Source organism: Athene cunicularia, assembly GCF_003259725.1.
Source record: "Athene cunicularia isolate RWA chromosome 4 unlocalized genomic scaffold, athCun1 chr4_part2, whole genome shotgun sequence".
NCBI classification, from domain to species: Eukaryota; Metazoa; Chordata; class Aves; order Strigiformes; family Strigidae; genus Athene; species Athene cunicularia.
The window spans coordinates 8,015,690-8,042,183 of NW_020799099.1; the positions used below are offsets into that span (position 1 = coordinate 8,015,690).

General features: G+C 41.9%; 1 protein-coding gene across 1 annotated transcript in view; it reads right to left on the reverse strand.

Moving 5' to 3' along the window:
• FRAS1 (Fraser extracellular matrix complex subunit 1) overlaps positions 1–23,020 on the reverse strand; it is a 173,025-nt gene extending 150,005 nt beyond the window's left edge. The window contains exons 1-2 of the mRNA XM_026847900.1: positions 22,999–23,020; positions 22,452–22,483 (exon numbers count right to left, since the gene is read on the reverse strand). Coding sequence (XP_026703701.1) covers positions 22,452–22,483; positions 22,999–23,020 — 54 coding nt within the window. The remainder of the gene's footprint in view (positions 1–22,451; positions 22,484–22,998) is intronic.
• Positions 23,021–26,494: the final 3,474 nt, after the last annotated feature.

Here is a 26,494-nt window from a genome sequence, read left to right on the forward strand (position 1 = left end):
CACACGCTTTGCTGGGTAAAAAACTGTCTGGATGGCCGGGCCCGAAGAGTTGTGGTGAATGGGGTTAAATCCAGTTAGTGGCCAGTAACGAGTGGTATCCCCCAGGGCTCGGTTTTGGGGTCATGCCTGTTTAACATCTTTATTGATGATCTAGACGAGGGGATCAAGTGCACCCTCAGTCAGTTTGCACATGACACCCAGTTGGGTGGGAGTGTTGATCTGCTCGAGAGTAGGGAGGCTCTGCAGAGAGACCTGGACAGGCTGGAGCCATGGGCTGAGCCCAACTGGAGGAGTTTCAATCAGGCCAAATGCCGGGGGCTGCCCTTGGGCCACAACAACCCCCAGCAGCGCTACAGGCTTGGGGAGGAGTGGCTGGAGAGCTGCCAGTCAGAGAGGGACCTGGGGGGGTTGATTGACAGCCGGCTGAACAGGAGCCAGCAGTGTGCCCAGGTGGCCAAGAAGGCCAATGGCATCCTGGCTTGTGTCAGCAATAGCGTGGCCAGCAGGGACAGGGAAGGGATCTCACCCCTGTACTTAGCACTGGTGAGGCCGCACCTCGATTCCTGTGTCCAGTTTTGGGCCCCTCACTACAAAAAGGACATTGAATGACTCGAGCGTGTCCAGAGAAGGGCAACGGAGCTGGTGCAGGGTCTGGAGCACAGGTCGTACGGGGAGCGGCTGAGGGAACTGGGGGTGTTTAGTCTGGAGAAGAGGAGGCTGAGGGGAGACCTCATCGCCCTCTACAGCTCCCTGACAGGAGGTTGCAGAGAGCTGGGGATGAGTCTCTTTAATCAAGTAACAGGCCAGAGGACAAGAGGGAATGGCCTCAAGTTGCACCAGGGAAGGTTTAGACTGGATATCAGGAAGCATTTCTTTACAGAATGGGTTGTTGGGCGTTGCAATGGGCTGCCCAGGGAGGTGGTGGAGTCCCCATCCCTGGAGGTGTTTAAGAGTAGAGTCGACATAGCACTGAGGGATCTGGTGTAGTTGGGAACTGTCAATGCTAGGTTAAGTTTTGGACTAGGTGATGATCTTCAAGGTTTTTTGCAACCTTTTTCAACAATTCTCTGATTCTGTAATGGCATTCAGGACCTAAGTGACAGAGAGGCCTCAGGTTCACCTTCTGCACAGAGGGTAATTTCATCAATGAGGTGATGCAGAACAGTTTTTCTGTAGTCAAAATACTCTCCAGAACCACCAAATAAAGGCTGGATTAGATAGAGCACCTACATGTTTGGTCTTCAGGATGTTCAGGGACCCCTGCTAACTGTTTGATGGATTCCAGACGTGGCAGTAGTTTTTGCAAAAGACATCCTGTCAAAAAGCTTACCCAAAGCTGAGTATTATATCTCCTTCCCTCTGACATGGCTTATCTCTGAATTAATTCTGCACTGCAACAAAGGGCTCTGGGAATGAAAATCAGCTTTGGTGCTTCTGAATTCCCAGGTGTGGTAGCACCTTCCAACAACAAACACATTGCACAGTTTTGGTTGGCGGTCAATTCAGTTTAAATGGTGTTTTTTTCAATCATGTAATGGATGTTTGAAAGACATTTGCAAATCAGCTGAGATGGCATTTCAGCACTGATACACAGAAGAATACCCATGACTCTGCAAATGAACTCCTCCTAACATCGGTACCATTCTTAGAGGAATTCATAACAAGTACTATTACAATGCCCTTTTGTTGATCTTCTCCTACAGGACTAAAACCCTGGCCTCCACTGACTCTGTAAAGTCCACAGGTAAATGGTGAAGAGGCTTTTTCCTACCCTAAGTCTGTAAAAAACTCTGATAAAATTGCAAACAGATTAACCTAAGTGTAGCTCTTTAAAAGTACTGTTTAAAAAAGTACGATACCTGAAGGAACTTTTATTTATTCATATACATGCTTGTATTAAAAAGCCAGGCAAAATACTGGGAGAAAAAACAAAGGGAGAAGGGAAGGATCCCAGGAATTTTCCTATTAAAAAACTTTGTCACTCTTAAATTTTTACTTTCTCTTCTGTTAAGGATAGAAAGACTCTAGCACATCAGTTACGCTGCCCTGCTTTCATTTCAAGGTCACCATATGGACAACGTAGTCAATAAACTAGCAATTAGAACACAAGGAGGCCAAAAGCTCAGCAAGAAAATCCTCTGGACATCTATATAAAATTATGATTAAGAGAAAGGGGAAATGAAGGGAAGGAGTGACAGAAATGCAGTTTTGCTTGTGTTCCTAAAACACTGTTTTCCAGTTCCTTCAGACACATGGGGATCATCACCTTCCTAGTGACCAAAATGACTGGGCCAAGAAAAAAACAGACCACAATAAAAGACCTCATTTGACTTCTCAGCAGTCACAGCAACTGCTTTGCCAGGAAACAGACATGAACACAAAGCAGAGCCAGGAGCTGTTCCCAGGGAAGCCAGAGGCAAAGCACAGATGGATTTCCAACACTCAAAGTGCCTGGGAAGGCAAGGATAATCATGTTTGATTAGAGTAAGAGTAACCCCACTGAAACTACTGCAGAAACATGTGCAGAGCACAAAATACAGCCCTCTTCTGTCAAATTCAGACAGTCACAAGAACCCCAGCAGGACACAGTACCCATGCCAAGAACACAGGATTGTGCAAAGGGAGGGCTTATCAAACCATCCAACAGCTTTGCTTCAAGGGCTCCCCTACTCCAGCCTGGACTACAGCCTCTGGATGCCTGAGCACGCTGCCCAGCACACACCATCAGCTCCAGTGTTAATGCACAGTACAGATTAACTCAGATCTCAACACACACCAGTAGCTTAGAGATGATACTAAAACAGGCAGAAGGGTAACACCAAAAACATCTATTGAGGGAGTCCAGCCCACAACTCTCCATCTACACGTAATCCTCAACACCCCTAATCTATGTTGCTACATCTGGCTTAACCTCAAGCTTTCAGACACTCTGAATACTGTGCAATGCTTACAAAAGCACAGAGGACATGAACTTTATGCTTTGCTCATTAGCCTATTAAACCCCACATAACAATTGTTTTTGTGTTCGGAAGCTGGCACAACAAAGCATTACCCCAAGAGAAGAACTTCTTTATGACATACAGAAGAAACACAGCACTAACTGGTTTAAGAAAATAATGAGTTGGCCCAAACCTACCAGTCAAGCTTTAGACCTGATAATTTCATATGCACAGGGACAGTAGACAGCACAGAGAAAGAAGGGACAAATTAATGAATAACTTCTCTCATCCCTCCCACCAGCTACACACTCGGGCAGATCTCACAGACTGGTAAATCTGGTAGCCTCCAAGGAAGACTGTAACCTGTAAGTGTACTTGTATTTGATTTGGGGAAAAAAAAGCCACAAAACCCCCCAAGTATCCTAAACAGTTATGACCCTCACTTCAAACCAGCCCACAAAAATGGTTAATAAGCACAAGAGTAACTGCCACTCCCAACAGGGGTTGTAGAGGATTAGGGTGTCCGAAGATGGCCAAGTGAAGAGAATCTCAACTCCACCATGAGCACATCTGCTTTAACACAATCTCCAAAGCCAGCTTCCTTTACAACCACTTTCTTGTTGTATCCAGTGATAAATCATTTCTTTATATATGTACATGTGAGTTTGGCTCAAAAAAGTCAAAACTTCACATGTAGGGACAAGGAGGCAAGAACAAGAGACAGAGTAGTGGTTGGACTTACTGCAAATCTCTTGCAAGTAAAGTTAAAAGGTAAATTCACACACTCTTTGGAAAACACCAACTGGTAAACCAGTTGCCATTTTGCAGCCTTGCTTCATATATTAAATAAGCTCAGTGGCTTGAAGGCTGACTGCCAGCATGAGGGTCAAATGCTCAGCTGGTAAAATGCTGAGCTCCACTGACATCAAAGCAGCTAAAGCCACTTACAGTAGCTGAGAACCCACTCCTCTAAAGCTAAAGGGTACAGGAATGTGGGCTCCCCAAATAGAAATACGCTGATCACGTTTCCATAAGTGACTCTGGCCTCACCTCCAGTTGCTCTGCAACAATGCAAACTGGCAAGTCTACAGTCACCATCTAAATTGCTATGGCATCACTTTCCAGAGACTGAAAGATTAAGAAAGAGATCAACTCTCCATGCCAGCACAGGATGGCTATTTATCATTTCTCTGACCTGCCCTACAATCCCCGCACAACCCCGCTCTGTCACTCCAGACAGATGCTGCTGTCAACACCATCTCAGGCAGGTTTCCAAATATGAATGTCAACAAATCATAGCTTTCTTGCTTCCACATCACCTTGCAGTCAAGGGTCAGGGTAAGACTACAACAAAAACAGTCCACTTCCATAGTGCTGGGAGGGTGAATATCAGAAAGCATCCCCTGCACACAACACTACAAAGTTGTTTGGCACCCAAACTTGCATCAGATGAGTTATATCCTTACAGGGATTAAACTCATTAGATCCTTACAAGTTACACCCTTACAAGGTAGCACTACCCCACCACAGGCTTCCTGGCAGAGGTGTAACCACATTAGGAAAGGATGATGCTCCTTCAGATGTCCTCCTCTTTCTGGTCCATAATGCAGTCCCAGCATCAGTCACTCCAATAGCCACAAAAAACAGCTGACCTACAATGTGCGCATTTCAGAACTCCTGATCAAGGATGATGGGAAAGGCCATGTTCTCAGCGTACCAGACACCACTTAACCCAAGGATTTCTCTGGGAAGAAGCGAGTTCTGCAATGTGAAGCCAGCATCTCCATCAACCAGGAGAGGGTAAGGACATAATGTATCCAGAAGGGAACGAAATCCTTACCCAACTCTCAGCTTAGTAGTACAGGGCCCTTAGATGGCTTTAACCTAAATGCAGGTGAGTCACTGTCTTCCTATACAAACCTGGTGTCACGCGTTTGGACTGAGGCACTGAATTAAGTCCACTTGTGAATTTGCTTGCACAGACTGATCTGGAATACCACAGAAACTAAACAACTCCACAACAGATAGAAAATTTCCTTTAGAAAAAATAAAGCTCCCAGATGCATTCTTTATTATGCTATTGTAAAACAAGAGGTTATAGGCAGTGCTCCCTGGAACCAAGTGTAAGCTGAAACCTGTCTCTTTTTACTGCTCTCATAGCTAACATGCGGTTTCCATTGCAGAAAAGCACAGTCGTGACACTTATGGCACTCTAATTATATTAAATATCTAAAGCCTTTAAAATATTGCTATAACCATCTAAAGGGGGAAAGGCTCAATTACCAAGGTTATTTTTTCTATTTCATCTAACTGAGAATAACCATTAAGAGGTTGTTCTACAAGACGTGATGGATTTAACCAGATGCTCTCATCATTTCTACTGCAGTGCTTGAAAAAATAGCTTCTATAAATACACTAAAAAGCCAATGAATAGCAGAAGCACAAGAAGACTTCAGTAAGGTTAAAAACATGCTGGCATCATACAGAATGCACTAAAAATATTAAGTATAGACACCCCACTGCAGCTCTTACATAGACAGCACTGCTGCTGATTTTAACAAGGAAGTTACTGATTCAAGCTGCAGTATGAGAAATCATCTCCTCAGTCTGAACATGTGGATTTATCAGCTATTTGTAGAACCTAAAGAAGGCATCTGTGTAAACAGGGTGCTGAGTAAAATATATGACCTTGAAGATGAGATCACTCCCCTTGCTAGTACCTGCAAAACAAAATACATATTCACCTGAAAAACTGAAAGGAGGGATGTGATCATGTATTAACAAACTGCTGTGGTCCACTGTGCTAAATTTTAATATTAGAGAAGGGTCTAATAAACCATACTTCCCCTGCCAAATAATTGTTAAACTTCTAAACTGAAACAAGCCTAACAACAGATAGGCCAAGTCCACTTTCTAAATCAGAGCTGCCTGCATCTTGCATATTCTGAACAAAGCCACACGTTCAAAAGCATAAAGCATTACTTGCCAAAAGCAATGGAAGTCCAGCAAAAACATTCTGGTTAGAAAGCATTGTTCCAAATTTATTTTTTGATACTAATACTTCCTATCACAACAATAATAATAAAAAAATGCTGATGAGAGGGCAACATATTATAAATCAATGCTTCTAACAGCCTGGGCAGGTATGTATAAGCATGACACACCAGGCACCCACATTCAACTATCACTAGACAGAAACGCCATGCCAAATGGATAACTGGACAACACGTAGGATGCTACTCATAGCAGGAAAAGCAGCCTTATTGCACAGCCCACAGCTAGGATGCAAAATATCATGGATAACGCTTCTCCCTAGGGATTTCACAGATCCCTCTGATCTCAAAGATACTTCTATGCCTGAAGCAAGAAGAATTGACACTCTTACATCTTGCAAGTTTAGATCTTCCCCCACAAAAAGATGTTTATGCATTGCAATAAGGACAGGTCAGAGGAGATGGAAGTATCTATGGTAACTCCAGAACACTCCCCTCCAAAGCATGAGGAGATCCAGAGGTCTCACCACTCTTCTACAGCCAGCAAATCCTTCTGAAACTCACTGAAAGGATCCCATGACTGTTGCTGAAATGATGAATAAGAGAAACCCTATGTTGCACAATATCAAAGCTGGACAGATGGTTGATGAACCAAAGCATCTTCCAAAAGAAACAGCAGGATCGATGTTGTCTTAAGTCTGCTTGAAAGTATCAAAGTATTAATGGACCAGACTGAAAAAAATCTCAACATTACAGAGGTAGAGGATTTTAAACTCAGTTCTACTTTTAATCATGCCAATGTGTCAGCTGTCCTGTGTTATCACGGATTCGTCCTCATTTTACCTTGTTAATCACACATCACATTCATAGGATCACTCACTGGATTACACTCAAGCATCCAAAAACCTCTTAAGAAGTAAAATTACAGCATTAAAAAAAAAAAAAAAGGCAAAACACTACACCACAGTCATGCCCAAATTTCTGCAGTTGCAAGACGTACTACTGTTAGATAACAGGGCTTATGGCCACGTTCATTTATGACTGCAAACATAGGGTCTTGACAGGAAACCTCCACATGATGTTACGTACCACAGCATCACCTTCAGCTTGCCCAACAGGGCTTTGATGATAGCATTCTGCTTAAACCAGAAAAGGTATAGACTTGTGCCAGGACACGGCATTCAAGCATGGAACATACCGTTGATGAAACACAACATAAACATAAAGGAGACAAAGGTCTGCAGCTCTCCAACATAGCACACTTGCATCTTTCCTCTTATGGGAAGTAGGATTGCCTTCCCATTTAAAAACCTGTCAAGGCAAAACACAGCTCCTTGAGCTACAGCACGATTTAACTGCTTACAGCATGCCTTACTATTCCTTTCAATGCTTTGTTTGTAATTTCTAGCAGAAAAACCAGAGACGTTCCTGATAATGTTTACATTCTCAAAAGAAAGTCTGTAACGTAAGATTCCTCACTAAATCAGTCTGACAGCACTGACTTTCCCTAATGCAAACATAGTCCATTTGTGATGATGGACATACACACACTGAATACGCATACACAGTCCTCATGGGCAGAGGGAGCACATTACAGACTCTTTAAGGCTCTCTTGCCCTGTCGCACTGCATCTAAGTTTTTTGTCTGGTCTGCTACCAAGCTTTATTTGCCAAGGTAATGCAAAATTAAATGCTGGGAAAAATTCTGCTCAATTCATATTCAACTGTATCTCAGTTGGTTCTATTTTATTTAATGTGATGTCTCCAGATGTCTTTGAAAGTAATATATTAGACTTTGTTTTGTCCTAAGGATTTCATTAAATTTTAAACAGATTTTCATTAAGTTTATTGTTTCATTCTAGGCACCTTTGTTTTAAATAAAACATGGAAGAGAGACTTAAGAATTAGTCCTTAGGCCACTCAATGGAAGAACATAATTCATTTTTGTTTTGGAACGTTTCTCTACAACAGTAGATTGAGGCACTTATAGGTTCCCTCCCTTTCCATAAGCATGATGGTCTCACAGTTTCACTGAGAAACTGAGACAGAAAGGAGTAGATGCAATTTTTAAGTGCCTCCAATTTAAAATCAAACCTAGGTTTTCAAAATGGAACACTTCTAAAATTCTGATTCTCTAAAACAAAAAAAAACCCTACTGGAATAAAAAATAGCAAGTTACCTTTATTCTGTATTATTGAGAATTTAACTGTAAACTAACTACTTAAATACTCAAGAAAATCAGACTTCTTACTTATATAGAAGAATCAATAAAACTGCAAAAAATGTGGGAAAAAAATTGCTAACAAGTTTGTTCATGTTTTCACCTGAAACCACTCTAGCAGGCTCAATGCATAAAAGGATTGAATGCATCCCCTAACTCAGAGCTGGCTATTAGTGTGTCAGTAATGATAACTCTGTCTAAACCAGCATAGGTTTTTTAGTTCATAACTAAACAGCCAACCCTGTATTTCCTCTGAAAATATGAATATTCAAGAACCACAAAAGAACACGTGACTTACAGGAAATTGGTCTCATGCTTGCTAAGCACCCAAAAGCAATTATTCCCACATGATTTTGACCAAATCTATTAATGTAGGACAACAGATGAATTGCCAGGAAAAAAAGGTTAAAATTTTCAGGGATACTACATCCCCATTAGAAATAAGATTTCTGGTTTGATAACTGAGATAAATAAAAGGGTATGTATGTAACTGCAAGATCCAAAATTTCTCATCGTTGTCATCTCATTGCAAGACCCTAACTTTCAGCTCCTGTTGATCTCACTGAAAATTTGTGCTCTGTATCAAACTTAAATTAGTATTTCCCAATTTTGAGCCTGCAAAGTTTAATTTTGATTTCCATAAAACATAAAGGCAGCAATTTATGAAACTTCTTAATTTTTTTGAGTAATGTAACATCTGGCTTAAAATTATTCAAATTAATACAAGAAGAAATCATGTTCAGTATCTATCATTTGGGGGAGGAGGGAGAGCTTTTCTCCCCTCACTGATCCTCAGAAACATAGTTAAGGGTGCCTGAAAATGCCTAGGACTCTCTCTTGTCTGTAGTATTCCAGCTGGTAATACAAAGATACTTCTGGTACTGAGCTCACAGGGTTAGTTAGAGGATTCATTACTGAATGATTCTGAAGTAGCTATAATGATTACAAAATCGAGTAAGCACCGAGTATTTTATCCTAACAGGTCTCCTTAATATACAGCTCAACAATAAATAACAGCACTAGGAGAATTACAGCAGTCTTCCAATGGAAGTCTGTTGTATGTATTCCCACTAGAAGCATTTAATATGCATGGCAGAAATATAGACATCCTAGCATCATAAACTTCAGAGCATCACAGCATCATGTGGCTCTCTTTACAGCCACTTTCAAGGATGACAGATCTGAGCAGTGATATAAAATCAATGCACCCATCTGGAAGAGCTTCATATTTGGGATTCTGTCCATTATACGTCTTCCCGAAAGCACCAATGAATATCTTTGGCTTCTTGTGAAATTCAGCAGTGACAATAGCCACAACTGGAGAGTTAATGTTTACTGAAAAGGCTCAGAGAATGATTTATAATCATTCTGGACAACTTTGAAGTGATTAATTTAACAAGCCCGTACAACAAGTACAATGGTGAGTAGGCTTCATACTGACATTTCTGATGGGGACATGAGTTATTCAAGGAAAAAACAAGGGAAAAAGAAACACCTGAAACCAACCCAGAAGATAAGAAATTCCACATGGGACCGCGGTCTAGACACAGTAGTCCAATTTTCCCTAACATTTATGGTCGATTAAAAGACTAGTAATCTATTTCAAAAGACTGATCTGACATTCACCAGTTCTTCACAACTTCTTCATCCAAGTTTTGAGGACAAAGAACAAGATCTCGAACACATCCTGGGCTGGCAAATGTGCTAGTGTAGCCTGGTACTAGAGCTGCCTCTCCAGTACATCTCTGGCATGTAGGAGCAGACAGAACTCCCCCAAATTCCCTTTTTGGCAGCCTTTCTCCTTAGCTTTTACTATTTCTCCCAGCTGCCTCCCTAAAGCACACCCAAAGGAACAGGACATAAGACAAACATTTCCAGGCTCTGTCAGACCAAGTAATTCTGCTTTGACCCCTGAACTGGAGAGCACCAAGTCCTGCTTTTCAATACTAAAGGCCCTTTTTGCTGCCTATGTGACTATTCAGCAACCCACATACAAAGCTCAACCTTAATAGACTTGTCTGCTACTTTGAAAGTCGGTTAAAAAGATCACAGCCAAACTATTTGTTATATATTCAGTGTCACTTTGTGTTATACTGATCCATCTAAACCAGGTCATTTCATCTGTCCTACTAATTTTCATGTCAGCCTGATACCATACCACAATGAGACAGAAAGTTGTTTATATAAAAAAAAGACAGAAGAAATTCAATCTGTATTAACAGTTTTTTTCCATTTCTAAACAAAACCAGCTTGGTTTAGCTTTATTTTTCTCTATAGAGGGAGAAAGTTTCTTGATGATACATACTAGTAGTTCCAACATTTTTATCTAACAATTAAGACTAGGATTTTCCTGTATCCTTAACTAAAGGAAAGTCCCCAATGTCCAGTCAATGACAACAAGAGTTGGGGAACCACTTTCCTCTCTTATCTTACAAATTCAATCCAAAAGTTATTTGTGAGTCATCAAAAATGTACAGCAATGTTCTATTAATTCTTGACGGTGATATCCAGGGTCAATTATTTTTCAAACTACCAAAAAAATCCTAGCAAAAAATTCCTCGGTAAGATACTCAGTGTCATCCCAAAGAAAACTATCATGGCTGTGATAGAAACCTCTGGTAACTGGTATTACAATAGAAATTAAGAGCACTGACAGAATCCAGAGGTGCTGGAAAAAGGCGCACTCTTATGGTGCAAAGAAATCCTGTGTTTATCTTCTAAGGTGTCCTGCAGCAATCAACGTCACGGTGGAATTTCTATTGCCCACAAAAGTTAAGTAACATGCCTGCTCAGCTCCACAGAGCATTCAAACGACAGCAGAAGGAGACGTGACGTTACTGTTATCGCATTAGAAGTCAGCCTTGTCTTCCACAGAAAGAGTGTTAGGGTTATTTTCCTCTTTGCATCATTTCTGGTTTTACCTAATAGATCAAATGAAACAGTCAAACCAAGTTTGTTTCTTCACCAGGAGATACCAGGTGTCAAAAAAAACTCCTGAAAACTGCATTGGTGTTTACAGTATTTTGCAGCCTCCCTCCAGGAGACAACCAACATTAGAAGAAAACAGTCCAAGTTCCAAGATCATAACAGCCTTCAGTGGGACCTGCCCACAGCTGCATATATGAGTGTATTTAGGAAGTTGAAAGAACATCCCAAACACACACATTAGGGCAATTGCTTGCTCCAGTGAGCCATGACAAATAAAGCAAGCAAACAAACATCTCAAGTTCTTTTGCTAAAGTGATCTGTTCTCAAAGCACAGAAACTGCTAGAAAAAACTTCTTTCTCCCTTCAGGGAGCAGTAAACCTCTCCCTACCATCTGCTGGGTGCAGGATGTACCTATGTGTCACTGTAGCATATGCTATGGTCACAGTAACGCAACAATCCTGTACCCCATATGCCAACAAGAAAGAAATACGCAAAGAAACTGCTGCCTCACGGCAACTGGCAAGTGTGCGTGGGTGCTAGCAGAAAAGTGAGACTGAAAACAGACTTACTGTTATAACTCAAACTGGAGGTTATATCCCTCTCCCTCTTTAAGCTACAAGCAAGTGAGCTTACATCACCTTCAGCGGGCGCCTTTCATGACAGCACACTTTCAAATGTCTTTCCAATACACAATCTTTTTGTTTCTTTCCTAACGCAAAATAGGAAGCACAAATTCTCCTGACTTTTTTGCTCCAGCCTTCCATCTTAATTTTTTCTCTCCTAAAGCTACTGATGGTACACGTATATTCAGAGTGTAAACACCGTTTCTGTAAAATGTTGTCTGGGGATAATTAAAACGATATTGACTTTCTTGATCAGCTCAAAGACCTTTAAAAGTCATCTGATGAACATTAACATTATGTTCCTGGAATATGATTACAGAATTTTTGAGCAGCACATAAAAATGGTAAGATGACCATCTCCAGAAGTGTGCCCCCTCGGGTGATTTCTGCAGCTCTAAATTATTATGCTGAAGAGAGGAAAAATCAGTTCTCAAGTGAGCTGTCATTTACAACTCACACAAGAAAGAAGAAAGAAAAGCAAGGGCTGACTGTTCAAAACTGAAGTCACGTTTGACATGGACAGATACAATGAAATCCCTTCTGGGAAAGCAGGTTTTGACTTCCAACCCAAACACCCTCTTGCTTCTGCCACTTGTAGCATGCAGATCTGCCACTGCCTGACACAACTGGAAGCCCCTCAGAAATAAAGGGGCCAAGTCTCATATACATGTATGCACACATAAATCTACTCCTATTAACCCTACTGAACAAAACTGCTTCTCACCTAAACTGCAGACATACTTCACTGCTCCACAAAGAACAGTGTTGGCTTATGCTGTCATAAGCATTAGCAGAATATAATAAATCTACAGCTTTGATAAGTACCATTTTCCATTTCTGCTTTTATCATAAAACCTACTATGGATCAGCTCTTTTACTTTTTCCCAGAATTTTCATCATCCGTGGGACACTGCTTCCAACTCCAAAGCTAGTACTTGCACTCCCAATTCAAAAACAGGAAAGTTTTCAATGCAAGGCCCAGGTTAGATACCAGTATGACAAAAGATTTGTTGCCGATTTCAGCCCAGCAAAAAACTACATGAGAGACAGGTCCCAAAGGGATGCAAGCTGTCACCTTTCTATAGCTACATTACTTTGCACTGTCCACAGGTCTCAACTTTTAATGCATTATAGTTTTCCACTGGCAAAACCTGATTTCTATATTTTCTCTTGCCATTTAACTAGACATTGCAACACCTAGTTCTAAAGGGAAAACGCAAATGGGAAACCTGACGAAGGTTTTGATAGGGTTGAGTAGAGGGAAGGAATAAGGAAGTGACCTAGCAAAGGAAAAAGGAATTTTTGATGCTGGGATTTTAAAAAAGAAAAGTAAATGACAAATTAGAAGACATTATTTCCTAAACAAGGCTCTTCAAATACATCTGGAAAGATGGGAGGCACAATGACTACTGAAATTTATGAACACCGGGTAATTGTTAAACTGTGGTCCTGGTGAATGAATCCATGAGAAATCCAACATCTCCTGCCAAGGCTCTGGCATATAGCTCCTGTAACTGTGTTATTAAATGTTAACCATCTACTTAAGTCAGTGTTCGTGGATGAACAGCTACCATCCAGGAAGATCACTGAGACGGAAAATGTGGAACAGGGCAGCTCTTGTAAAGACCCTGATCTCCAAATAAGGCTGATGCCAGATCACCTCCCATGACACAGTGAAGATAAAAGCACATGTCTTTCACAAGCCAGGATATTGCATGGAAAGGAAAGATCCCTTAAGCAAAATACTGCAGCCAGCAGACACTCACACATTCAAGGAAAAAAACCCACAGGCTGCAGAAAGTCACTGTAGGCAATGCAGTCTCTGATTAAAGCTCAAAAGCCCTACTATTCATAGAATTACCTCTTTTAATTTATTAATTTGTCCATGTTTCTTCTGTGTTATCTAAAGTAAAACAGGGTGGTTTCAAAATCTTTTTGCCACAAATGCCAGGTGTGCCTGAACACTTAGAAAGAGCACCCCGCAGGTTCAAACCCAGGCCAAAGGCTGTTCTTAAACATGCACAGACACCTGAGGAGGACCATGACTTCTTCACTGGGCCCTGGACTGCTAGAATATGAGATCCCCTTTACACCGGGGAAAAAAAAAAAACAATTTCTGTCCAGCAAGTGTGCCATGAAAACAGACAGACACATACATATGTGCAGACTTGAAGAGTAGGGAACTAGATGGTAAATTTAGTGTATTTGCAGCCCACTGCAGAGTGCTGTGAAATACCTCTCCGGTAAGTATAGCAGATAAATCATTTCAGGGTAAGCAGACACCAGCTTCGTGCTTCAGGTGCATCAGGTTAAATGTTAAGGCACAATGCTTGATTTAAAAAAAAGTCTGCCTCACCCCTGCTTAGGTATTTCATGAAAAGGAACATGGCTACTCTCAGAAAGCAGTGCCTGGAGAAACCAAAAGCGTGCCCTGCAGATGCAAATTGCTACTCCCAGACACAGGGCCTGTGGGGACCTAAACTCTTGCCCAGCTCCAAGCACTGGTAGAACTGAAAGATGCTGCTTCTCTGAGACCAACAAGGGGTCTAAGATGTAGGAGAAAAGGGCCTGGCTCCAGAGACAGAGCCAGGCCAGCCACCCTCCATCCTATCCCTGTGCTTATCTCCTCCTGCATCCATTTCAGGACAATGTACCAGCAGCTGTTGAACAAAAGTTTGTGTTGTGTCAATGTGTCTTTCGTGTTGCAAACAGCTTTTCATTTGCAACTTGACTCAGTTGCTTTCTTCATCGAAACACAGGTGTAGCAAGAAGAGCAGGTTTACTCTTCCAGAGGCTAAGTCACAGCTCATTTCTGATGTGTGAATACCCTCACAGCACTCCTCAATGTGAAAAACCCCTGAAAGACAACAGCTTATAGAATTGTCAAAGAGTTCTCCAACTAAAGTGTAACGCCTGCTTACAGTAGAGTTAGGTATAGCTTAAGGTTATAGTTTAAGTAGATCCTCTCAGCACTTCGCATTACATAAGTTTTTAATAGAGCTGACAGTTGTGTAAGGGTCTTAGAGCTCCACAGGACTTCTTTTTTAGAGGTAGAAGTGAAAAAGGAACTGAAAAAACACTGATATGCAAACTGTAGTGATTGTATGTACTATGTCAAACCCCTTATATTGAGATATATAACATGAATAAGTTCTCACATTTTTACTATGTGTTATTTGGTATTCTGAATAAGTTTCAAGTTGCTACAAAACAAAACAAATGTGATAATTCTAGAACATATCTCTCAGCTATCTTAACAGTGTTGAGTTTCCTTATAAAATGAGAGTTCATTTTCTCAGACCAAAAAATAATATTTAAAAGTCTTCTTAATGAGAACCACTAACACATAAAATAATAATTGTTACATATTAAAATGTGTGCTTCTGTCCACACACACAAAAAAAAAAAATAAATTACTGATTAAGAGACAAGAATTCACTACATCCTCAGGAGAATAATCTTCATTTTATATCTATGCCTCTTTCACCTGGTTCCATGAAATAAAGAGTCTACCCCCATTCCTCTATATAATACTGTTATTTTCAAGGAACATGAAGGAACACACATGTAGCACATTCTTTATTCAAAAAACACTTTTGTCTTTATTTTTGATCTTCAGTTGATCTCAGCTTTCTGAAATGCACAAGAAGAAGATATTTCCTACATGAGAAGCATCTCATTATATTAATAAACCTTAACTACATATGATTCATATAAATCAAGAGGTCTGTTTCCCATCACTTTGCATCAGCCACACAAAGCAAGGTTAAGTTGGATATTAAGTCCTACACACCACACAAAACAATTATTCAGTGTTATGCACGTGCTCTAAACAGGCTTAAAAGACTGCACAACAGCACTGCAGAATCAGGCCCCCGCTGAATCAAATGTCCCCAGTCTTTCCATCACTACTCTTTGAAGTCCTGGGAGAGTCACAGCATCTACTTGTATCTATTCAATAAATAAAAATCATCATATATAAGATATTAGTCAACTCACGTCTACAAAATAAATCCACCCTGCCATAGCAGGAAAAAGCAACCTCGGTCTTGCAAGCCTCCAACACAAATAACTCATTACCTCCCTACTACTCATGTCCATGTGGGAGACCACAGAAGACCAAATCAAGAGTGCAGACTGCAGGCTGCTCAAAGAAGAACCCCCACAGCAAATGAGATAATATCCTAGTCTTCTGTAAAATGTTCATTTGAACATTATACAGAAGGAAGATTCATGCTGCTGTAAACCAGAGTTTATAGCTACCAAGTGTTATGTGCATGCAATAAACAGAAATTTATAGCTTTGTTCCCTGGTGGAGCTGAGGATGTATCCCCAGGCTAAGTAGTGGCATTTAAATCACATTATTAAAAAAAAAAAAAGTCAAAAACATTTTGACCACTGTAAAAGTTAGCAAGTAAAACCTTCAACTGAAATCTTCAATTATGATCTCATTTTTCAGCAGTAACTTGTTATCTTTCTAAAGAAGTTATAGTGAAGCTGATTTTATATTGCTAATTTGAAACATCCCCAAACCAGAAGTACTCTGCACCTGTTAACATTTATTTTAAATAGCCACTAAGCATATTTGGAATAGAAACTATCTAGAGTGAAACATTTAAAATTTGGGGGAGGGGGTGGGGGGGAAGTATTTTCTATTATTTTATTTCCCTTTATATCTCTGACTCAGCACAAACTACAGATGGAAACAAATCTGGTTTTAAAAGCATGAAATCAGGCTTTCTTTAAATTTCTGACACCAAAGCGTACATGTAATTCCAACATGTTATCACGTTTATCACAAGATTTAAAAGGATACTTTTTTACTGAACAAGAATGTGTTATATGCAGTCATGTCAGATACTTCAAAGTGTTTTATTGTCACAGACTTTAAACTTTTACCATCAACATTTTCATGCGCTTTTTTCTTCAGACACAGAACTTGAAACTCGCCATTTCTTTCTCCACTCTGATTATCCTTGCCACTGAAATGAGCTAAATACGCCAAAATGTAATTATATTAAAAAAATCTCTGAAGCTGAGCAAGCAGCTAACTCCAGCACAACACAGCTCCATGCCTCCACCATTTTATCTCCTTACCTTTTGCTGCTGTTCCTCCCCTATCAGTCCAGTTCCTTGCAAGTGCTTATAAAAAATTGCAGTTAATGCATACATTAAGTTGATGATCTCATTTATAATAGAGCTGATGGAAGTTGTGTTTATACAATAGGTATCTGTGAACATGTGAATTTTTTTTTTTTTATTATTACTATTATTTTGGGTTATCGTGCCTGACTGCAGATCAGAATTAAAAAGGTGAAAATCTGAACTATCTGAAGAGCTAGAGTTCTCTTTTATTCCTGTTCTGGAAAAGGCATGTTGCTCTTTTGACTGATTGCTAAACCCAAAGTATCTTTTCTTAAGATGCTCAAGTTAACTAAGTATTTCAATTAACTTGAATCCTTTTTCAGACAGTTTCAAAAGGAAAAAGAGAAGTAAAATTTTTGGTAGAAGCACAAGTACAGCACCATTTACTGTGGATTAAGTTAGAGCTTTTTATTCTATTCAGAGTTTTCATTCAAACTCCAAAATTAAAAACATTTCCTTTCCAGAAAAGCTACTTGGCTTGTTTGATGCTTTATAGTGTTAAAAAAGCTCCATATGTGTCTCATGAAACTTCCAAGGGAATCTGCCAGTTCAGAAATTAATATTTACAGGCATTACCAGCAGTTGTCACAACAGACAACATCTATGTTTTAACACAGACAAAATAAAAATTTACTGAAGATTGCTTAGCTGGACTTGTCCTTCCTTACCGCAGTAGCTACCAGACATGAAGTGTCATTTATTAAGTCACACTTTCCATTTAAACCAACTCCCGCTCTTAAATCACAGCTCCATGCTTCCCTTCCCCTTCTCCCAGGGCTGAAAACTCTTCCTGGCACAAGCCAGCTGGCAGAAAGATACAGACATGGACTTGATCAATACCTCACACACACATTTACTTTCACTGTGGCATGAATGTCTCCTCACCCCCACATACACTACCCTCCAGCTAAGAAAAAAAAAAAAAAAAAAAAAAAAAAAAAAACTGTGTGGACCTGAAAACTCCCTCAAAGGTGAAGATGGAGGGAGGAACACAAACCTCCTCTGCACAGCTGGAAAATACACACAGAGATGTGTTTTTCCTCAGAGGAAACACATGAACACAAGCTGACCCTTAATATACCAGCAGCTAAGCCAGTCAAGCAAGATGCAGAAGTTTTGCCGTGTTAACAATCCAAGCAACTCTGCAGCACTTGCATTTGCTACCCTTAAACGTTCAATTTATGCACCGAAGATTTTTCAAGTGACTTCAAAGTTTGGGTTTGCAGCAGAAGCAAGCAAGACAGCCAAATGCCATAAAGCAAAACTTGCAGCAAACAGCATTCCTGCAACCAGCCAGTAACAGCTCACCTACAACTACTTCCACAGGAAACACTGAGAAAACCCCTGAACAACAGAAGACACTGAAAAGAAACCGTGTCTCTTTTTAAACCATGGTTTAAAACAAAACACAAAGAAATTTCTACACATTTCTCTTGGAGGTTGTCAACAGCTTTATTAGTGCCACAGGCATACTCTGAAGCTGCCACTCCAGGGGAGAGCCATCAGGTGAGGTTGCAGTGTTTGGCCCAATGCCTTCTTGTCATTTAGAAAAGCTTTATTTTCAGCAAGTAAATGGTTTGTAAGCAAACACACTCAGAAAGCACAATCCTCCTCTGGAACAGGCTCTATAGAGATGACATCCTTAGCTTGCACATTTGCCCTGTCACTGGGATTTCTTCACCCAACAGGTTATTTTACATGCAACTTTCCGAAGTCATATACAAATGCTAAAACCACAAAATTACCCCCTAGTCTGCTTCTCTACTCTGCTCTGGGCACACTACAGCACCACTAGTGAGGAATTCCACAACCAGTTCTGCTGTCACCTCCATCCATACTCTCTTATGTCAGGGGTCCAGACTTGTAAAACTCAGTTTAACCCACAATGCAGCTGACAGCACAGAAAACCAGCAAGAGGAGCTCAAGACAGAGCTCCAACACTGCTGCACGCAGCAGCGTGCAGCCCAGCTCAGCTTCCCTTCAGCTCCACTGCAACAGTTGTGAGCAGGCATGTGCCCAGGCTGGGACACGGCCTCTCCTTACACACCAGCTCTTCCAAGCATAGCCCAACTCAAGGCCAGCGTAGGGAGCACCTCAGGTATGGGCTATGTCACTCAGATCTACTCCTGTCACTCACATCCAACTCAACCACACAAGTTAAATCAATCACATAGTGCTCTGGCACAATGCTAAGGGAAAAACTTCTAGAAACATATCCAAATGAAATCTCTGTGCTATCTCAGTGGTCCAATTTTGTCAAGCCACAGCTTGAAGAGGCACTCACGCTTTCCTTTTCATTTAGCTGATAATGGTACTACTCATCACACTCGCTTATAAAATCTAGGGCTGTTCCACGTTACCATCAGCTTCCTCCTCTTGGTACTACAGTCAAGGTATTAATGCTCCTTTTGCAGCTGCTGCATGCACAAGAGGCTTAAGTATCCTCTGAAGAAATAATTGTCCATCTGTTCCTCTTTGTCTCCCTTGCCTAGCTTCTTGCCTCTCTCCTTGTCTACAGACTTAAAAGAAACACGTCAATAAAATAACTGCAAATGAAAAGATCAAGTCCAAGATGAGCTACACTTGAAAGCTGGTAATGGTTTGGGAAACAGACCAAAGCTGTACTCAGCTCTAGTAAAGAAGGGTTCATTCATGCTACCAAACAGGTACACAAACCCAACTGGAAGGGACTGAATGTGTCGCAGGAGAGTAACTTTTGTCCCATTCCAAAGATGATTCTGTCCATGTTAGCATAAGCATATCTGTTTCAGAAAGACAGCGCGAGATACATGCAGCAGAGTATGCACCCACTGGCTCAACACATACTCCTAAAATGTTTCCATTAAGTGACCCACATGGAGCTCCCAGCAAGGCCAACTGCAAGTGCCGGCCTTGTACCACCATCCTGAGAACACCACCGGCTCCTCACAATACTCACCAGCTCTGACAAAAAGGCCAGTGAAAGCTCTCACCAGTCTTACCAGAGAGATTAAACAGCAACACAGACACAAAGATTACAGGCAGAATGGACTTTTACTTTTCTCATGATGTGGGATAAAAGTAGAAAAAAAATGGGCTCATTAGGATGACAGTATAACAGATAAGACATTTGAACTTGTACCTCCAGAATCCCAAACTGGTGATTCAGAAAGACCCTCCTCCCCAGTGACAGCAAACACAATAGTACCAGCAAAGACATGAGGCAATACCTCCCAACATTCATTTGTCGGGCAGCTACATCAATCCTTTACAAGCACTAAGTTTAACTGACAGAGCAAGTGTCTCACATATGGGCCTTCAGATTTCGTATTTTTTTAATACAATGTTCATTCTGAAGCCAGGGAAACTGCAGGAACTGAAATAATGGCAATTGCTTATCTTGTCACCTTTCACTTCAAAACTGACCTTTCTGAGACAGGGGCCTTCTGCAAAGCTAACGTGAGCTCTGCAGCTCCACGCCACCAACCCACAAGTACCAACTGCCTTGAAATCACTCATACACTACACCTCTAGTGTTTGACTTCTACCACAGTTAACCAAGCCAACTTCAGTAATGCTGCTGGAAGTGGCACAAACCAGAGAAGGAAACAAGACCTATTAAAGGTTCATTTTTATCTGTAAGTTCCATGGTTGCCTATGCAGTTCCTGCTTCCTTAGGGAAAGCAGTCACCCAGAGAAACTCATGAAGCAGCACTAGAGGAAGATGAAGCTAGCCCATAGATTTGGTGTACTGCATGTGATATTTTCCCCATCTGAGTCAGAAGCGATGTGGATTTAGTACCCATTCTGAGATTGCTAGCTGAAGCCACAGAGCCTGTGCTTTGATCTACATTCAATTCCAAAGAGTAATCAAAAGGTTTTACATTAGTATATACAAAATGGAAGGAATACCAAAATACTCATGGAAAAGCAAGCAAAGGCCTGTTCCCACAGCAAGCATCATTCAGACAGGAAAGCAGGCACATCTTCAGACATGACAATGAACAAGAGACAGGATAGGTCCTTGGTCCAAGAACAACAAGCTTCAGTTGTTCAAGGTTTACTTGATTACAAATGCCAGCTGTATACCTTCCTCAGTTTTGTGTCTGCTCCAAGTTTTACTGCAGAGCAATCCTCTTGAACAGCCAATGAAAACCACTACATTTACAGACGTCATTTATTGGTAAAAACACAATAATCTTACTAAATACAGAGATAAAATCAAGGATATCAAAGCAAGTTCTTTAAACAGGAAGCACCTAACATAGAATACTCCACAGTCTTTATGCACAAATGCTATGGCATGATATTATCGAGACCTGCACTAGCATTTCAAACACACAGCAGCACTGAAAGAAAGAGAAAAAAATTAAATCAGAACACCAAGAAAAGACAAAAAAATCTGACATGCCAGTAGTAATCAGTGACAGATGAAACCCCTCACTTGATAACCCTTCAGCTCTGACCCTCACTGAGCTGCAACATTCAGCAGAAAGCAACCCGCCATACAGTTCACCGAAGTTGAAATCTAGACAAACTTTCCAACTGCTGTTAAAACACTGATGCTCCACAGTGCATTATTAAGAGGAGCAAACACATTAAGCCTGCTTCAGCTTCCTCCCAAGCCACCCACTGAAAACATTCGTCTCTAGAAATTCCACTACATTCCCTTTGTGGAGCAGAAAAACTTCCAAGACCCTGAGTCCATGTCAGAAGGCCAAAGGAACCACCTGCTACCAGTTATTTCCAGGATACCCAATGGCCACATCTCACACATGCAGAGCACATATCCAGCTTTGCTGGAGAGCTCTAAGGGAAATAAAACCCCAGGCTTTCCCCAACAGCTGCTGTATGCTGCCTCCCAGCCTATGATAACAAATCCCTGAGCAAGTCTGCTGTGGGATTGGAGGCAGATACAGAAACACTCCAGAAATGTAAAGTTGCTCAGCCGTTTCCTTTTAGCCCAGAGTACGGAAGGAAAGCAGACGACAAGTGCTACACTGCAAAAGACTGTTTATATTGTTCAGAACTGTGATTCTTGTACAAAGTTGTTCATGGATTATGTACATGCTAAGACGAAGACTATAAATGAAAATACTTCAGGTTTATAAAGAAGAGTCAGGGCACACAGTACTCACCATAGTCAGCTCAGAGGAAAAGATGTTAAATTGTTGTCATTAATACCTTGTTAATTAGGGGGGAGGGGGGGAGTTGTGCAGCAGAACAAAACACAGAACATACCCTGGCATTACAGTGACATTTTACATAACATAACCTCTATCTTGCCTAGGACCGCACGTTTGTGATTCATATGGCTGCCAATAACCTTGAAATTTCTCACATATTATCCCCTGCTGGAAAAAGAAGTCCCAGTTAGAAACAGGCAGAGCTGTAATGAGAATGAGAGTGGTTGGGTTAAAAGGCCCAGGGAGAATTTCTAACGTTTCTGAGGGCAATATTTATTTTGGTGATGTTTTCCAGCAGGCTGAAGGTTCACAGCTCTGTGACCTGCTGCACATCAGCCATCCCAGTTGCAGAGGTGACAAAAATCAGGAATCAGAGGCAAGTTCAACAGCACCTTCTTAAACACTTCCCCAGCATAACACATTCAAGCTTACCTACCTCAAACAACAAGCCTTCATAGACACAGGCACCTGTGGGACAAAAAAAAAAAAAACAAAAACAAAACAAAACTGGTTAGAAGCAAGTAACACCAGCACACTCTCCAGTGAGCCTGCTATACAACAGTACAAGCAGCACTGAGCAGCCACCTCTAGCCATGCACTCGCCAGCGACAAAACAAATGCAGTTTCAGTGCAGCAGAGCAACCTCTGGTTAAGCTTTAGACTGCAGTGTCAGGGACTCTGGCCAAGATGAACTCAAAAATTTGGAGAGTGGCACAAACAAGACAGAGACAAAAGGGGAGACCTGACAAAATAATGCGGCTGATCTTCAAGAAGGGGTTAGCACATGCCTCTGAAGGATCTCAGCAGCTCACTGATGAAGCATCATAGCATTATAATTGCAAGAAGTTGCCCAGTCTTTCGCAGACAGAGGTCAAGGACACAGACAACAATCCAAGAAAACAAAGAATAATGCAAAGCAGTAAAACAGGGGCGGACATGAACCCCACAAGGACCTGACTGCACCACCACCAATAATCACCCACTTCTGAACAGGGCTAGTATCATAACCCATTCCCACTATCACCTCACACTCTCTCAGACCAGTGTCAAAATCAGACATTTGGTGGCACTCATGCAAGGGGCGTATGTTCTCCCCCTCCACTGTCACAAAGCCTGCCCCCAATAAGATGGGAATTCTCACAACACACACATAGGATGAAGCTCAGAACTGTAATTTCAAATAACTGCCCAAGCCCTCACTGAAATAAAAGGAAGCCACAGTTGCTCAAGGGAAAAATAGAGCCCTTAAAAATACAAGGTTACACGGCATTTAAATTGCATGTTAAAGAGCAGTCTCTTCTCTGTGCTCCTATAAATCATTTTACCATTTACACGAGAAACAAATAAGCACATGAATACACACAATCACAGCAAGAAGAGTAAACATGAATTCCCACTCCTAAATCACTCCTCCATGGGCAACGGGTCACATTTCACCTAACAACAGGCTCATGGGTCTCCTCCTGCTTCAGTCTTCCTAGTCCTCACCACTGGCACTGCTGACTGAGAGAAAGGTTCTCCAAGCAAGTGACAGAGATATACACACATTCAAGCATACTTTATATATTCTACTTCAATAAATCAAATAAGAGGTCAGAAAATAAAACCATGAGTAAGTTGAACGACAGTTTTTCCATTGATTTTCTGGGAAACAGCCGTTCTTGAACAACTACACATATCTGTCTACTGAAAACGTGACAAGAATGTGAGATCAAAAGCAACCCATGAAACTCAAAGATGAAAAGGAAAGAGAATGCAGGAAAAGCTGCCTCAAGGGACCACCCAGAGAACTAAGAATTTCCTCACTGAAGAGTGGTGTTTCCCATAAAATGCAGATTAGACAAATTTGTAGAGAAAACCTTGGAGCTACACCACATTGAATCAAAAGCTCCTCCTTTGAGCCAGTCTTCAGCTCAGCTACAAGAGGCTGCAGAGGCACCATCAGAAATTATTTTCCTTTGCCAAGGAGATGAGCCACAAGAGCCCAATCATGTTTCTCTCAAATTCAGCAGATACCTTTCTACTCATATTGACAGTAAACAAATCGAGCCCTACCCATCACACGCACAGACTGAACACCAGAGCGCTGAACATGCTGAAACACTGGGTTTCGCTCTCATGTCTGCGCAGTTCCCCCCATGCCACCCCACAAACCGTACTGTTAACCACTTCACATTTGACAAGTAAGCACTGCACACTCACAGTGGTGGCAAGTTATTTGAATGCGACTAAGACTCATAGCAATTACCTGTTCATTTATTTACTTAACTTTCACAGCAATTTGTGTTTACAGAAAAGAAAAACAAACATTTGACCATATCTTGACTTCATGTTACTGCACTGATTTAAGTAACAATTATCTTTCTGCCCCCCACATCTCTCTCCTCCCCCACATTCTTTCAGCAAGAGAGCATAATTTCAAGGTTCATCATCCAGCTGCACCTCAAAACTCAGTGCAAAACACAAGGTCACATACTGGTGGAAGGCATGTGGGGAAAAAAAAAAAAACAAACCACCTTGTACCAGTTAGTTAAGAACAGCACAACTCGACTGTTTTACACCTAAAAAAGGGCTAGCTATCCTTTCTCTCTTGCTAACAGCTATAGCTCCTTACAAGTACCAATGTAACAAAGTATCAATGGTTTAACACCCTAAAATGTGAAATGTGGTATCAGAGCCCCCACTGAGATTTAAAAACCTTAAAAGAGACACGGGGAAACTATCAACAACAACAAAAATCTCCAGCATTTCCTACTTTTGCTTCCAGAGGCTGTAATTACACCTAGGGACCTTTGTGCCAGGCACTATAAACACATGGTGAAAGAGCAGTCATGTGCCAAAGAGCTCACTGCTCAGAGCAGAGAGTAAGGACCAAGGCAGCAGGGAGAGAGCAGCTGCCTTAAATAGCCCAGGCAGGCAACAGCAGGAATGAGGCTGACTTTCAAAAATTTCTCTCGGCTCTACAGCCTAGTCCCTCCACTGCACTCTGTAGACACAGGCTCACCCCAGCCCATGTGGGATTAAAAAGCAAAACATAGAAAGCTTGATTATTTCTCTCCATTAAAGCAAAGACATATTTCACCCCCTTGCAAGTTAACAAGGGGGATACTAGGATATAACCCATCTTTACAGGACTTTGAAAATCCTTAAGTACAAATATCTTTTAGCTATTTTTTTAATCTCAAACGTGAGTGAGCCCAAGACATCGCATGATGCACATTAAGCAACCTTGCTCTTTGTTACAATGTCCCGGCTTTGCATGCAACTCCCAAGTAAGCAGTGTGATTAACAGCTGTTTGCAAAGCTCTCCTAAAAGGGTTTCCTCAAATGATCATATTGCATTTCACACGCTGGAAGAAATCCCAAAACTTTTTGCCTTGGTATTTTTGCGTTGGGCATCTTGGATGCAGAGGGTTGGTAGGGTAGGTTTTCTGGTTTGGGAGCTTTTTTTGTCAGAATTAAGTCTCTCTGATACCATCCAACAAGTTAACATCCCAAATTCATATCTAATAGCTACTCATCTCTCTCTCACACACACAGGGTGATTTTTAACTACTGTTATTCACTAAGACAACTATATCAGATGAGCATCAGTGTTACTGTGGGAGCAATATCTGTGGAGTCTGCCACTCTGGAAACCAACAACCTACAGTCACACCATCAAAGCAAAAGCTGGAAAACAACCTAAGCATGCAAATGCAGCCACACCGCACTCCCAAACTTCAAATATCAGTAAGTACTGCCTGACAGCATCACAAGATCATAACCTTGCACTTTTTACAAGCCTGTCCAGAACACTTTTTTAATGACAGAAGAAACTAATGCTCGATGCCTGCTAAGGCACTCCTAGAAGCCCCTTACAGCTACATCCACACATTCCAAGTTGAACTCAGCCCTCTTCTAAAATAAGGCAAGGTGGATGACCGCTACCTGCTCTCCACAGCTCCTGTCACCGCTGCCCAGGTTGCCCCGGCCGGCAGGCTACAAGCGCACACCACAGCGTTTCTGAGTGCCGTGGGCAGGCGGCTTAGCCCTCATCACCGCCACGAACACCCGTGGAGAGGGCACCGGCACAGCCCGCGGGCTGACTCTGCCCCGAGCCCTGCCGCTGGCTGATCCAGCTCAGCCCACCCCTCACACGCGGGCACTAGGGTGGTTTCTGTGGGTTTGGACAATTAAAACCCACAAAACCCTTTCTGGCTAACCCCACGGTCAGCTTGGCAGGCGGTATACCGCTGTCCTGGGCTGCCTCCTCGTCCCCCCGCCGTCAGGAAAAGGTGCCGAGCATGAGGGGAAGCCCCGCAGCCCCAGCCCGACCGAGCCACCCTGCCGCCTCTCCCCCGCCCCGTGTGCTGGAGCGGGACACGCTCCTCCATCCCCGGCGCTTAACGCCCGCCAGCCCTCCGCCGCTTGCGGGCACCCCACCGCCGCCGCCAGAGCCGGGGGGCAGCCGCGGGAGCGGCCGGGCACGGCTTCATC